This window comes from Haliotis rubra, unplaced genomic scaffold (genome assembly GCF_003918875.1).
Source record: "Haliotis rubra isolate DU_JTF1 unplaced genomic scaffold, ASM391887v1 Scf1387, whole genome shotgun sequence".
Taxonomy (NCBI): domain Eukaryota; kingdom Metazoa; phylum Mollusca; class Gastropoda; order Lepetellida; family Haliotidae; genus Haliotis; species Haliotis rubra.
This window is the reverse complement of record NW_025765322.1, coordinates 188,152-200,013: the sequence shown is the minus strand read 5'-3', so window position 1 is coordinate 200,013 and position 11,862 is coordinate 188,152. Positions and strand designations below refer to the sequence as shown.

The 11,862-nt window shown below is 40.8% G+C and overlaps 1 protein-coding gene and 1 long non-coding RNA gene across 6 annotated transcripts; one reads left to right on the top strand and one right to left on the bottom strand.

Moving 5' to 3' along the window:
- Positions 1-3,497: 3,497 nt before the first annotated feature.
- LOC124268508 (histone-lysine N-methyltransferase EHMT2-like) lies at positions 3,498-7,549 on the top strand. 5 transcript variants are annotated; one of them, XM_046703487.1, is made up of 5 exons: positions 3,498-3,615; positions 5,020-5,091; positions 5,397-5,453; positions 6,240-6,299; positions 6,779-7,549. In XM_046703487.1, the coding sequence occupies exons 4-5, from the start codon at positions 6,266-6,268 to the stop codon at positions 7,393-7,395; spliced, it is 651 nt and encodes a 216-aa protein (XP_046559443.1). In that variant the 5' UTR covers positions 3,498-3,615; positions 5,020-5,091; positions 5,397-5,453; positions 6,240-6,265; the 3' UTR covers positions 7,396-7,549. The 5 variants fall into 5 exon arrangements, with proteins under 5 accessions (XP_046559443.1, XP_046559448.1, XP_046559445.1 ...); XM_046703489.1 differs by lacking the exon at positions 3,498-3,615 and adding an exon at positions 4,273-4,303; XM_046703488.1 differs by lacking the exon at positions 3,498-3,615 and adding an exon at positions 4,400-4,622.
- A 2,600-nt stretch (positions 7,550-10,149) lies between these two features.
- Positions 10,150-10,913, bottom strand: LOC124268511. The gene is made up of 2 exons (XR_006896302.1): positions 10,614-10,913; positions 10,150-10,347 (listed from the first exon to the last, which is right to left on the bottom strand). It is a non-coding gene; the product is annotated as an uncharacterized LOC124268511 (long non-coding RNA).
- Positions 10,914-11,862: the final 949 nt, after the last annotated feature.

Genomic DNA, 11,862 nt, shown 5'->3' with positions numbered 1-11,862 from the left:
GACAGATACAGTAAGCTCCAGCGTTGTTTCCATTCAGTATTTCGTCCAGGACGACACATGCTGTAGCTCAGGCGTTGCTTCCATTCAGTATTTCACGTCCTTCCCGACAGATGCAGTAAGCTCAAGCGTTGTTTCCATTCAGTATTTCACGTCCAGGACGACACATGCTGTAAGCTCCAGGCGTTGCTTCCATTCAGTATTTCACGTCCTTGCCGACAGATGCAGTAAGCCCAGGCGTTGTTTCCATTCAGTATTTCACGTCCTTCCCGACAGATGCAGTAAGCTCCAAGCGTTGTTTCCATTCAGTATTTCACGTCCAGGACGACACATGCTGTAAGCTCCAGGCGTTGCTTCCATTCAGTATTTCACGTCCTTGCCGACAGATGCAGTAGGCCCAGGCGTTGTTTCCATTCAGTATTTCACGTCCTTCCCGACAGATACAGTAAGCTCCAAGCGTTGTTTCCATTCAGTATTTCACGTCCAGGACGACACATGCTGTAAGCTCCAGGCGTTGCTTCCATTCAGTATTTCACGTCCTTGCCGACAGATGCAGTAAGCCCAGGCGTTGTTTCCATTCAGTATTTCACGTCCTTGCTGACAGATGCAGTAAGCTCCAAGCGTTGTTTCCATTCAGTATTTCACGTCCAGGACGACACCATGCTGTAAGCTCCAGGCGTTGCTTCCATTCAGTATTTCACGTCCTTGCTGACAGATGCAGTAAGCCCAAGGCAGTAGTTTGCATTGTGTCCATGCTCGTACTGTCACAATTAACGGTGTGGCGCGTGACAGTCGGGTAGCCAAGTGTTTCGAGTATTCGATTGTCTCGATGAAGCCTCGGGTTCGATTCCTCATATGGGTACTATGAGGGAAACACATTTCTGGTTTCTGCCGCAGTGCTATTGCGTTTGTGACATATTGGTTTGGTCCCGACCTAACAAGTAGACCTCAAAGGGCAATTAAATGCACACCACAACATGCTTTATTAATTTTATTCAAGCGTACCGTTGTTTTCTAAAAGTCAAAAATTAGGGCAGCGTTGCCATTAACAAACAACACACACACTCACACACACACCCACAACCCCACACACACTGAAAACAACAATACCAAACCCAAACAAAACAGCACCAAAACAAAATCTAAGAAAAAACCCAAAACGAGGCAACAACTCAAAATAAACATTCATGTTAACGCTGACTGCGTCTGTAAGTCGAGTAGATTCCACTTCACTGCATAAAATAGGGAGGCTTGGCTGAATGGGGGGAGGGGTGTTGTAGTATGGAGGGTGAACGGCTTACATAACGGACTCTATATATTCGGACACTTTACGTAATTTCCATAGACTTACATGTTATTTCAGTGTAGAATAAATAATTTTCATGAAGTGAGTTCAGGATAGATCTTTGTAAAATTTGACAGGCCAATTTGAAATCATCTCTGCTGTGCGCACATAATTTCAGTTCAATTTTCCGACCACTATTTAACTAATGACATCACAGTTATCAACTTACGTATAGTTCCACAATGCACAATCCCATAGGTCGCCATGTTAACCCCCTGGATATCGAGGGTTTTTTCAGGCGCACAGTTTCGTAAGGTTTGAAAAGTGAGCGTTGTGCGAGAACTGCGCTCGCGTGGTCCTGGATCTCCGTACGGCTATAAAATTACACAGAAATGTAGACTATTAAATTTCCTATCCGGTGGTATAAATATAAGTGCAACTACCTGGGCGGTTGAGAAATGGACACTGCTAAATGTTTTCCAAAATTGTGTTATACGTTAAAAAACAGTAAATGTCTCCGCCTTTTCTCTTGCACCGATAAAAGCACTGTGCTACGATTTTTAAGGCTCCTTGCCGCAAGGCATAATCGCTTGAAAAAATCAACAAGGTGCCGACACTGCTGAAGTTGTTTCTGCAAAAATCTCAAGGCTCTATGCCCAATAGCAAAGGGCAGATAATTCAAAATTAATTCAAAAATTTCAATTTCCAAAGCAATTATCTCCGAAATTACGTGTCCAATGACTACCAATGACGTGATGAGGTAATTTTACGACGATGTCGTATTGGCCACAGTCGGTTTACTCATGACTATCTGCTGAACACAGATGGGGATGGACCTCCCATGTGTGTCTCTTGCGATGAAGTGTTCACCACCATGTATTCTGCTTGACTGTGCAGAATTTTCAACTGCACGTGATGCCCATTATGATGCCACAAATCTGAAAGATCTGTTTTCCCGCGTGAGCGGGCATCTCATTGTTAACTACCTGAGGGAAGTTGATCTGTATCATAAATTGTAGTTATGTAATGTAAATAACGAACTGCTTGCTTTTGAATTTGTTGCTATGACATTTCCTGTTTTAAAATATTAATGCAGTGAATATATATGTTTTTAACATAAAACTCATTTGGACTTTGCACTTAAAATGTGTACAACGGCAATTTTCCAGCCATATAGTGACGAGCTCAAGTCTGAATTAGTATGCATTCAGCCGGAGAGTAACAGTGTAATGGATACTGATACAGACTACAGAAGTATCTTACTTGTTGTGACTTCACAAGTTCAGTTGCGACAGCGTGAGAGAAAGAGCGTTATGGATATAAATAAACGCTATAGAAATACAGAGTACGGGGCCTTGTGTCAACATTTCAATTTGTCTGCTGTTCATATTTAAATGGAAATGGTGTCTACCCACAGTGCATAAAAAATGTGCATCACGTCTCGTCAGATACCTATATCACGACTCGTCAGGTACCTCTATCACGACTCGTCAGATACCTCTATCACGACTCGTCAGATACCTCTATCACGACTCGTCAGATACCTCTATCACGACTCGTCAGGTACCTCTATCACTACTCGTCAGGTACCTCTAACGGTAGGAATGTCATGTTTTCAGTCAAATGGCACAAGAGTTGTGTTTACCGACAGTTACATGTGAATCACGACAAGTCAGCTACATGAATCGGTGTGTAATGCCGATTAATAGTATAACAATATCATTTTTGGCACAGACCTCAGTGAAAAATGTTCTTTTCAATCACAAGACAATTGTTTCAACAGTCTGCATAGGCATTACGACGGTAGCTTTCTCGGCACCGACGTTACATCATGTTATGACTGCCAAACCATAGCTTCTCCCGGCAACAGCTGATGTCAAGTGGGCAAATAGAATTACCTCCCTTAACAATATCCTACTCACAACCAAAAGATATGTTAAACATTTTTGTTCACCTGTTGTTTACATATGTTGATTAAATTGTTGCCATTCGATAGATAAGCAACGGAAAATTAAACTGAAATTATGTGATTGTAGGTAAGATGGTTCCTCACAAATGTGCAAAATTTGTCTTGGATCATACGAAAATTAAATTCATGAAAATTATTTATGCTACACTAAATTAACATGTAAGTGTATGGAAGTTACGTCCAGTGTGCGAATATAACTGACACGGGTCTGAATAAGCAAGTGAGCTTCCAATAAGCTTCCATGCTTCCAATAAGCCACGTCACAATGACGTCATAGCTGGCCCCTTGGCGTGACTAGTGTCGCTAGTCAGGGCATTTCCAGGCTGGCAGTGAGATGTGTCTGTTGTGTGAGGACAGTAGTGGGGTAAGTTTGTTTATCATACTTTTAGAACTATAAGGGAAATAGATAAGGTTGTGAACAGAGCAAGATAGACAACGACTACTGTAGGGATAAGGCAGCAGGTACTTGTTTCATACGGACACCGGGACCAAACACATGTAAATATCTCCAACATTTGACAAACCAGACATCAGGTTTCAACTCTTCCTGTTTGTGTTGTAATCTTTATTTGCGACAGTTTGTCGACATTATGTATGTGTTGATTATGTACATATGTATGTATTACACTATACACGTATGTGTTGATTATGTGTGTACATATGTATGTATTACACTATACACGTATGTGTTGATTATGTGTGTACATATGTATGTATTACACTATACACGTATATGTTGATAATGTGTGTACATATGTATGTATTACACTATACACGTATGTGTAAACAGTGTACAGGTTGTATGTAAGTGACCCGTGAAGGTCCGGGTTAGAATATTAGCCTGCAGTAACCTGTGCTTGTCGTAAGAGGCGACTGAGGGTGGTCATGCTCGCTGACTTGGTTGACACATGTAATCCGTTCCCAATTGCGCTGATCGATGCTCAAGCTATTGATAACTGGATTGTCGGGTCCAGACTCGATTATCTACAGACCGCCGCCATATAGCTGGAATATTGCTGAGTATGGCGTAAAACTCAACTCACTCACTGTATGTAAGTATGGATGGGTCCATCATGATTGACGACAGCACTTACAATTTACCAACTTGTTCTGTGTTTCCTTGATTTATTGTTGTTACTGACGGAAAAAAACCCAGTGAACTATTGATTTCATGGTATGAGGAAATATTGACACGAGTGTGGAGATCTAGTTCTCGACAATCGAGGCAATTTTAGTATACACAGTTCTGTCTGACCAATATTTCCTAAAGGTTTTCGTCAGTAAACGAGAAACACTGTCTGTTTGAAATGTGGTCTCGAAGGCTGTCACTGATGAGGTTACAACACGCGACTAGGTGACTCCTATTTACGGGTAATTGTCCAATATTGATGTACAGGTGTGCGTGTTTATGAATAACTTTGAGATCCGGTTTCTAGGCTTGATCATAGTAAACCATGTCAGTCAGTTTGAACATTCGCCCTAGTTTTCAAATAATAGCACTGATGGAAGCAAACACTGGGTGAGCTTCACAATGACTGCGTATGCAGCATTTTCATTATTTGCATTATTTAGAAAATACGACAGTAATATGATAAGTGTATAAAGTCCAAGCCATTTGAGCTCACGAACCCCCTTCTGCCAGACTCGAACCCAGACACTTCCATTCCTCCAGTGCGTCATTTTGGAGATTGCAGGAACAGACTTCCATCTGAATGGGTGGAAAGAAATACCATACACATAAATCAACATATTATATTGTTATTTTCAGCACCTGTCTCGGAAACACAGATAGAGTGCGGGAGGCGAGAGACGCTGCGGGGATCCAACCAGGCCGATAGTGGTGGGTAGTGTTACGCTTTTATGTATATGTTGTTATCTAAGGTGAATTTGTTAGAATGATTTTCTTAGTTGCCCCACTTACTTGACATATTCTGTGTTGAAGTATTCTACATGACATGTTCTGTGTTGAAGTATTCTACATGACATATTCTGTGTTGAAGTATTCTACATGACATGTTCTGTGTTGAAGTATTCTACATGACATGTTCTGTGTTGAAGTATTCTACATGACACATTCTGTGTTGAAGTATTCTACATGACATTTTCTGTGTTGAAGTATTCTCCATAACATGTTCTGTGTTGCAGCCTGGAGCGAGGGGATAGCACTGATACCTGGGTCTTCACAGGAGTCTGATGTACACGGTAGGTGGGGGAATATTGTGGACCAGATGTGCTAGTCGCATTGTGTATACAATAATACTATGCATGATATATTGTCAGCTCATCAGATGTGTAAGAAAGCTTTTTCTGTTTCAGAAACAAACCTTTGTGTCATCTAGTGAAGAGATTTATCATTTGTGAAATTATCACTTCATATAGAATATATTCTTTACAATGAGGTAGTTGATATACATCTTTCTGTCCTCTGTAATCTAACATCAGCGGGGATACACCTAATCAGCACAATACCCTTTGTATATAATGTCAGAATACATTCAATGTAATAATATCAGAATACGTTCAATGTATAGAATGTCAGAATACATTCAATGTATATAATGTCAGAATACATTTAATATATATAATGTCAGAATGCATTCAATGTATATAATATCAGAATACGTTCAATGTATATAATGTCAGAATACATTCAATGTATATGATGTCAGAATACATTCAATGTATATAATGTCAGAATACGTTCAATGTATATAATGTCAGAATACATTCAATGTATATAATGTCAGAATACATTCAATGTATATAATGTCAGAATACATTCAATGTATATAATGTCAGAATACATTCAATGTATATAATGTCAGAATACATTTAATGTATATAATGTCAGAATACATTCAATGTATATAATGTCAGAATACATTCAATGTATATAATGTCAGAATACATTCAATACTTGCATCAGTGACCACACTTATAGACTGATGAACACAGTGTTTATTCTAACCCTCCTGTTTGTCTCCACAGCCACGAGCGGAGAGGGGGACACACCGATGTCTGGGACCCCTTCCAGACCTGACACACGAGGTGGGTGAAGACAATGTCACGTGTGTTGTAGTGGGCAGACCACTCTCCACACACACACAGAACTGTGTTAGAACTGTTAGATGACATTCTAATCATGTAAATGACTAATGTGTGAAAACATCAACTAGTTCTTGTGATCCCTGTACACCCGCCATGTTGCTGTCAGTTCTTGTGATTCCCTGTACACCCGCCATGTTGCTGTCAGTTCTTGTGATTCCCTGTACACCCGCCATGTTGCTGTCAGTTCTTGTGATTCCCTGTACACCAGCCATGTTGCTGTCAGTTCTTGTGATTCCCTGTACACCCGCCATGTTGCTGTCAGTTCTTGTGATTCCCTGTACACCCGCCATGTTGCTGTCAGCCATGCTGCATCTATAGATGATGTATCGAGTGTTTTGTATCATCAGTGTAAGATGTGAACAATGTAGCTGTAAGATGAAGATGTCCGACCTGTGTACAGAGTTTACTTTGTGTTACAGCAACACCTACACCCGCACAAAGAGACGCCCAGGCAGACGACGACCTCCGTGACGCCTGCAGGGAGGGGAAGCTGGCGGAGGTGAAGCGGATCCTGGACACAGGTTGGACTAACATCAACTGTAGAGGTGAGGTCGGGATGACACCGGTGATCTGGGCAGCACTGGGGGGACACAGGGATGTGGTGGAGCACCTAGTGAGTCGAGGTGATGATGTGTCACTGGTGGACGATATGGGTAACAACATCCTTCATTGGGCCTGTATGGGAGGAGACAGGAAGACAGTGGAGTTTGTCCTGTCTCTGGACGGGATGGACATCAACAGTAGAGGAGAGAGGAGATGGACACCGGTGGTGTGGGCAGCATGGCGGGGACACAGGGATGTGGTGAAGCTCCTTGTGAGTCAAGATGCTGATGTGTCACTGGTGGACGATGACGGTAACAAGATCCTTCACTGGGCTTGTCTGGGAGGAGACAGGAAGACGGTGGAGTTTGTCCTGTCTCTGGACGGGGTGGACATCAACGTCAGGAACAACAACGGGCAGACAGCGGCCGACGTGGCGAGAGGCAGGCCACATCATCAACTGTCGGATCTCCTGGTGTCACGTGGTACACAGTGAAGTGAATGTAGTGTTGATGTAGACAGTGATGGAGAACATGTCGTTACTGACATTGACGTGGTGTGTGCCGTTCACGTCGTCGCGTTGTTTATAATTCAGTATGAAGGTGAGAATATTTGTTGTGTTTGAGGAGAAATAAAACTTGTTGAGAACATTTTCAGACATTTTGTTGTTTATGGAACTTTACATGATCAGGTAAGGATATTGTTGCCTGTAAATATTGATGATATATCGTTGGTATATGAACCCTGCATCTCGTCATGTAGTTCTGTTTTAATTTGTGTGATACTTTTCTCATTAATCGTGAAACAGACACACAACAAACTGTTTGTTTACATCTCGCTGCACTCTGTGACCTCAGACTGAGCCGAGGTTCGCCAAAGGACGTGGCGCCAAATGTACAGTGACGTCACACTGCTGATGACGTCATATTATTTCCACCGCCCCTCACCTCTGCGAGGTTGTTGTGACGTTACACACTAGATATAATTAATAGCACACGGATCCGCTTGGATTCATTCATCAGATACAAAAGTGCAACAATGTTGGAGCGGTGTTGTTCGAGTATTACGAATAAGTGACTACTTAAAAAAATTATTTCAATAACTTTCTCTTAACGTGCCGATTGAAACAGCTATTGTCATGTAGAAAAATAAATGAACTAATATATATAGCTACTACATTCTGATATGAAAAAAGGAAGACACCCGGTGTCTAATTCTCACATTTGATAGTATCTTCAAATATAAGGAAGTTACTGTAAAAACTGCACCATGCTTGTTTTATGTATTTTGCAATGTCGGAGAACGAGGACATTGGTATGTTCATTAGTAGAGCGGTTGAGCAGCGCTACGTGTACATGTACGCCTACGTGTAGCTTACACGTACACGTACGCGTACACGCTACCAAACTTTAGTGACCGTGAGTAAATCTTACGTGTACGGGTACATGTGCTGGTATATGTAAATCGACTTTTGATTGGTCAAATTTTCCGACTTAAACAAGTCTGTAACACGCTTACAATCGTGTGAATTTAGTTAGTAATGGCGGCAAATATAAATCTTTTGGCTGCCGTGGAAGATAACGATGATATTTTGTTGCTTTCTGCTTTGAAAGGAGGTGATACTTTGTCCGACAGATATATCAAATTACATGAACTCAGTGACGATCAGTGCCGTAAGTGCTTCAGATTTACTAGAGAAGATTTATTCACACTTAAAGAAACCCTACTGCTACCTGACGAATTCCACTGCTCGAATCGTACAACTTGTTCAGGCATTGATGGTCTGTGCATTCTCCTTAGAAGACTCTCTTATCCAAATCGGCTTGAAGACTTAAAGCACTTTTTTTGGCAGATCGACTTCAGAATTGTCGCACATTTTTAATACTGTTTTAAATTACATTTATAACATGCACAGTCATTTACTAGACAATCTGGACAAACCTTGGCTATCACATGGTCATCTAGAAGATATGTCTCGATCCATTCATTACCAAGTTTCACCTCTCACTAACTGCTGGGGGTTTATTGATGGTACTGTGCGACCGATATGCCGGCCTCAACAAAACCAAAAACTCGTTTTCAATGGACATAAACGTGTACATGGTTTGAAGTACCAGAGTATAGTAACACCCAATGGAATGATAGCCCATTTTTATGGCCCCATTGAAGGCCGACGCCATGATGCTGGTATGTTGAGAGAAAGCGAGGTTGAAAAGGACATGTCAGAGAATAATGACAACTCGAAACAATGATGTGTTTTGTGTATATGGTGACCCAGCGTATTTCACCTTGCATAATAGCGCCACACAGAGGAGGCGTGATGACAGCTAATCAAGCTCTATTCAACAAGAATATGTCAGCCGTCAGAGTTTGTGTTGAGTGGACGTTGGGCAAATTGCTCACACTATTTGCATTTCTAGATTTCAAGAAGAACCAAAAACTGTATTTGCAGCCAGTTGGTAAATATTACAAAGTTGCTGCTATCCTTACAAACTGCCACACTTGCCTGTATGGAATTGAAACTAGCATTTTCCTTTAGCTCGATCCACCATCACTTCAAGAATACATGCGCACCTAAACTAGATTATAACTGTTTGAGACCTGTGCTTTCATGAGTGAGTGGGTATGGTTTTACGCCGCTTTAAGCAATATTCCAGCAATATCACGGCGGGAGACACCAGAAATGAAGACAAAGTGCTTTCAATGTTACAGCAATTATGTGTAGGCAATTTCCTTTTGCGAATACGCTAGCTATGCCCTTGGTAGTGAAATATTGATTGTAAAGATAACTATATTCCAATGTATTTGTATATTTATTCAATGCAAATCTGTTACATGTACAGTTCATGTTACACAATCATTCTCTTGAATGTGTAGTACATTTCATTCTTAATAATTCTGTTGTTAATAATCTTTTTCCAGCTCTATTCTCTGTTCAAACAACTCTGTCTTTCTCCAGCTTTCTCTCTCCCCTCAGCTCCATGCTCTGTCTCCCAGCTCTTCTCTCTCCTGCTCAAATCTTTTCTCTCAAGTTTCTGTTCCTCCTTCCTCATATCCAGTTCTTGTCTTCTCAGCTCTGCCTCCTGCTCTGACTTAGTATTGAGGTAGTCTAGTACGCTGGTACTACTTCTCCTCTTAGTAGGGGTTGTCTCATCCGAGTGATCTGGATTTAGAGAACACAAATACATATTAAAGACCCTACATGTCAAGAAAACAACAAAAACATCGATAAACCATTGTTACTTTGCATAAGTGGTCTAACATCAAGTGCGTCCTCTCCCTAACTCGCCTAGCATCGACTTTGAAGTCTGACCGTGTACTTGTCAAGTTGTCTGCTGCTGTTTGCCATTTTCCCTTGTCTTTGAACGGGTTGGCAGCCAACACTTCCCTCGGCAATTTGACATCGTCTTTTTCAGAAAACCTGACTTGCGTTTTGCGTTGTGCCATACTGAAATACGAAATTATTCATAAAGACACATGTCTGGAACATACTCTCATGATAAATAATTAATATCAACGATTCTAATGATGACCTTCCTTTAGCGATAGGTTAACTCTCGTGTCTAGACGGCTGCAAAAAACGCGTTATATTTCACAGAAAATGGTCACTAATTTATTACTGGATGATACCTTGATACTTATTTTAACACACTATCTTGACAATACAACAGTCTATTCAGCTTGTTTGTTTAAAACAAGCTCACAAGTTTTCACGTGTATCCTTCGAAGTAGGCGTCAGAGGGAACTTGTAGGATGACAGGTCAGCAAATAGTGATGACGTAATACACAGGCATTCAGGGGAATCCCCTTATCACACGTAGGCGTACGTGTACACGTAGCGCTGCTCAACCTCTCTAATATCTATATATTTCCGTGATTGTAAAAAAACAAAATATCTAGGTCTCACGGTCCAAATTTGCCACTCTTTCGACAGAAAATAAACTGTTTTTACAATTTAAATAATGCCCTGAATAGATATTAAACAATTAGATAGTTTTATCGTGTATCTTAATGTGGACAATACGAATATCCGTTTGACATCAATTTAGCGTTAGGAGAAAATAATACAAAACACACGAATATTTTTTCTGGAAAGGGCGTTAGGCGACATTTGTGCGACCTTTAGGCGACAGCTTAGGATATATTTCTGCCGCCTAAATATCTGCATGTCACAACTATGTTAATTTTCTTTCATAGTTATCCCAAAGTGGATGATTGGATAGAAGGCAGTCTCAGGACCTTCGGCTGTGCTTCTTTTGTATTTTCATAAAACTTCAGTGCTGTTATTGAAAGAACAAACATATCGTGCATAACGTCTGCGACCTTTCGGCGACACGGGGTTTTCTATAAAATTCTCGAAAACCTGGATATTGTGTTCAGTAATAACCAAGAAATTATTGTCTAGATATTTGCTATTACGTTTTGTACTCTTTTTTTTCAAATATACATAGCAATAAGTGTTCGCCATAACAATACTTTTGGGCTCTCACTAACTTTCGGCGATATGGCGGTGTAAGATTGAAAACAGATCCGCGCTGAAAAGGTACCCGACGGGTACTTTTTCAACGTTGAATTATTACCATTGAAAAATAACCCGGGTCACGTATTGAAAACATACCCTCGTTGAATAAGTACCCTTGCTGTTTCTTCACTGTAAACGGACGTAGCCAATGACCCATGTACTTCTGTAATATAATACCAGTAGACATTTGGGAGACACCTCGTGTATTATCAGTAGACCTGTGGGCAACACATCATATGATCAGTAGACCTTTGGGCAACACCTCATATGTATTACCATTAGACCTTTGGGCAACACATCATACAATCTGTAGATCTTTGGGCAACACATCATATATATTATCAGTAGACTATTGGACAACACGTCTTATATATGACCAGTAGATTTTAGGGCAACACATCATACAATCAGTAGATCTTTGGGCAACACATCATACATTAT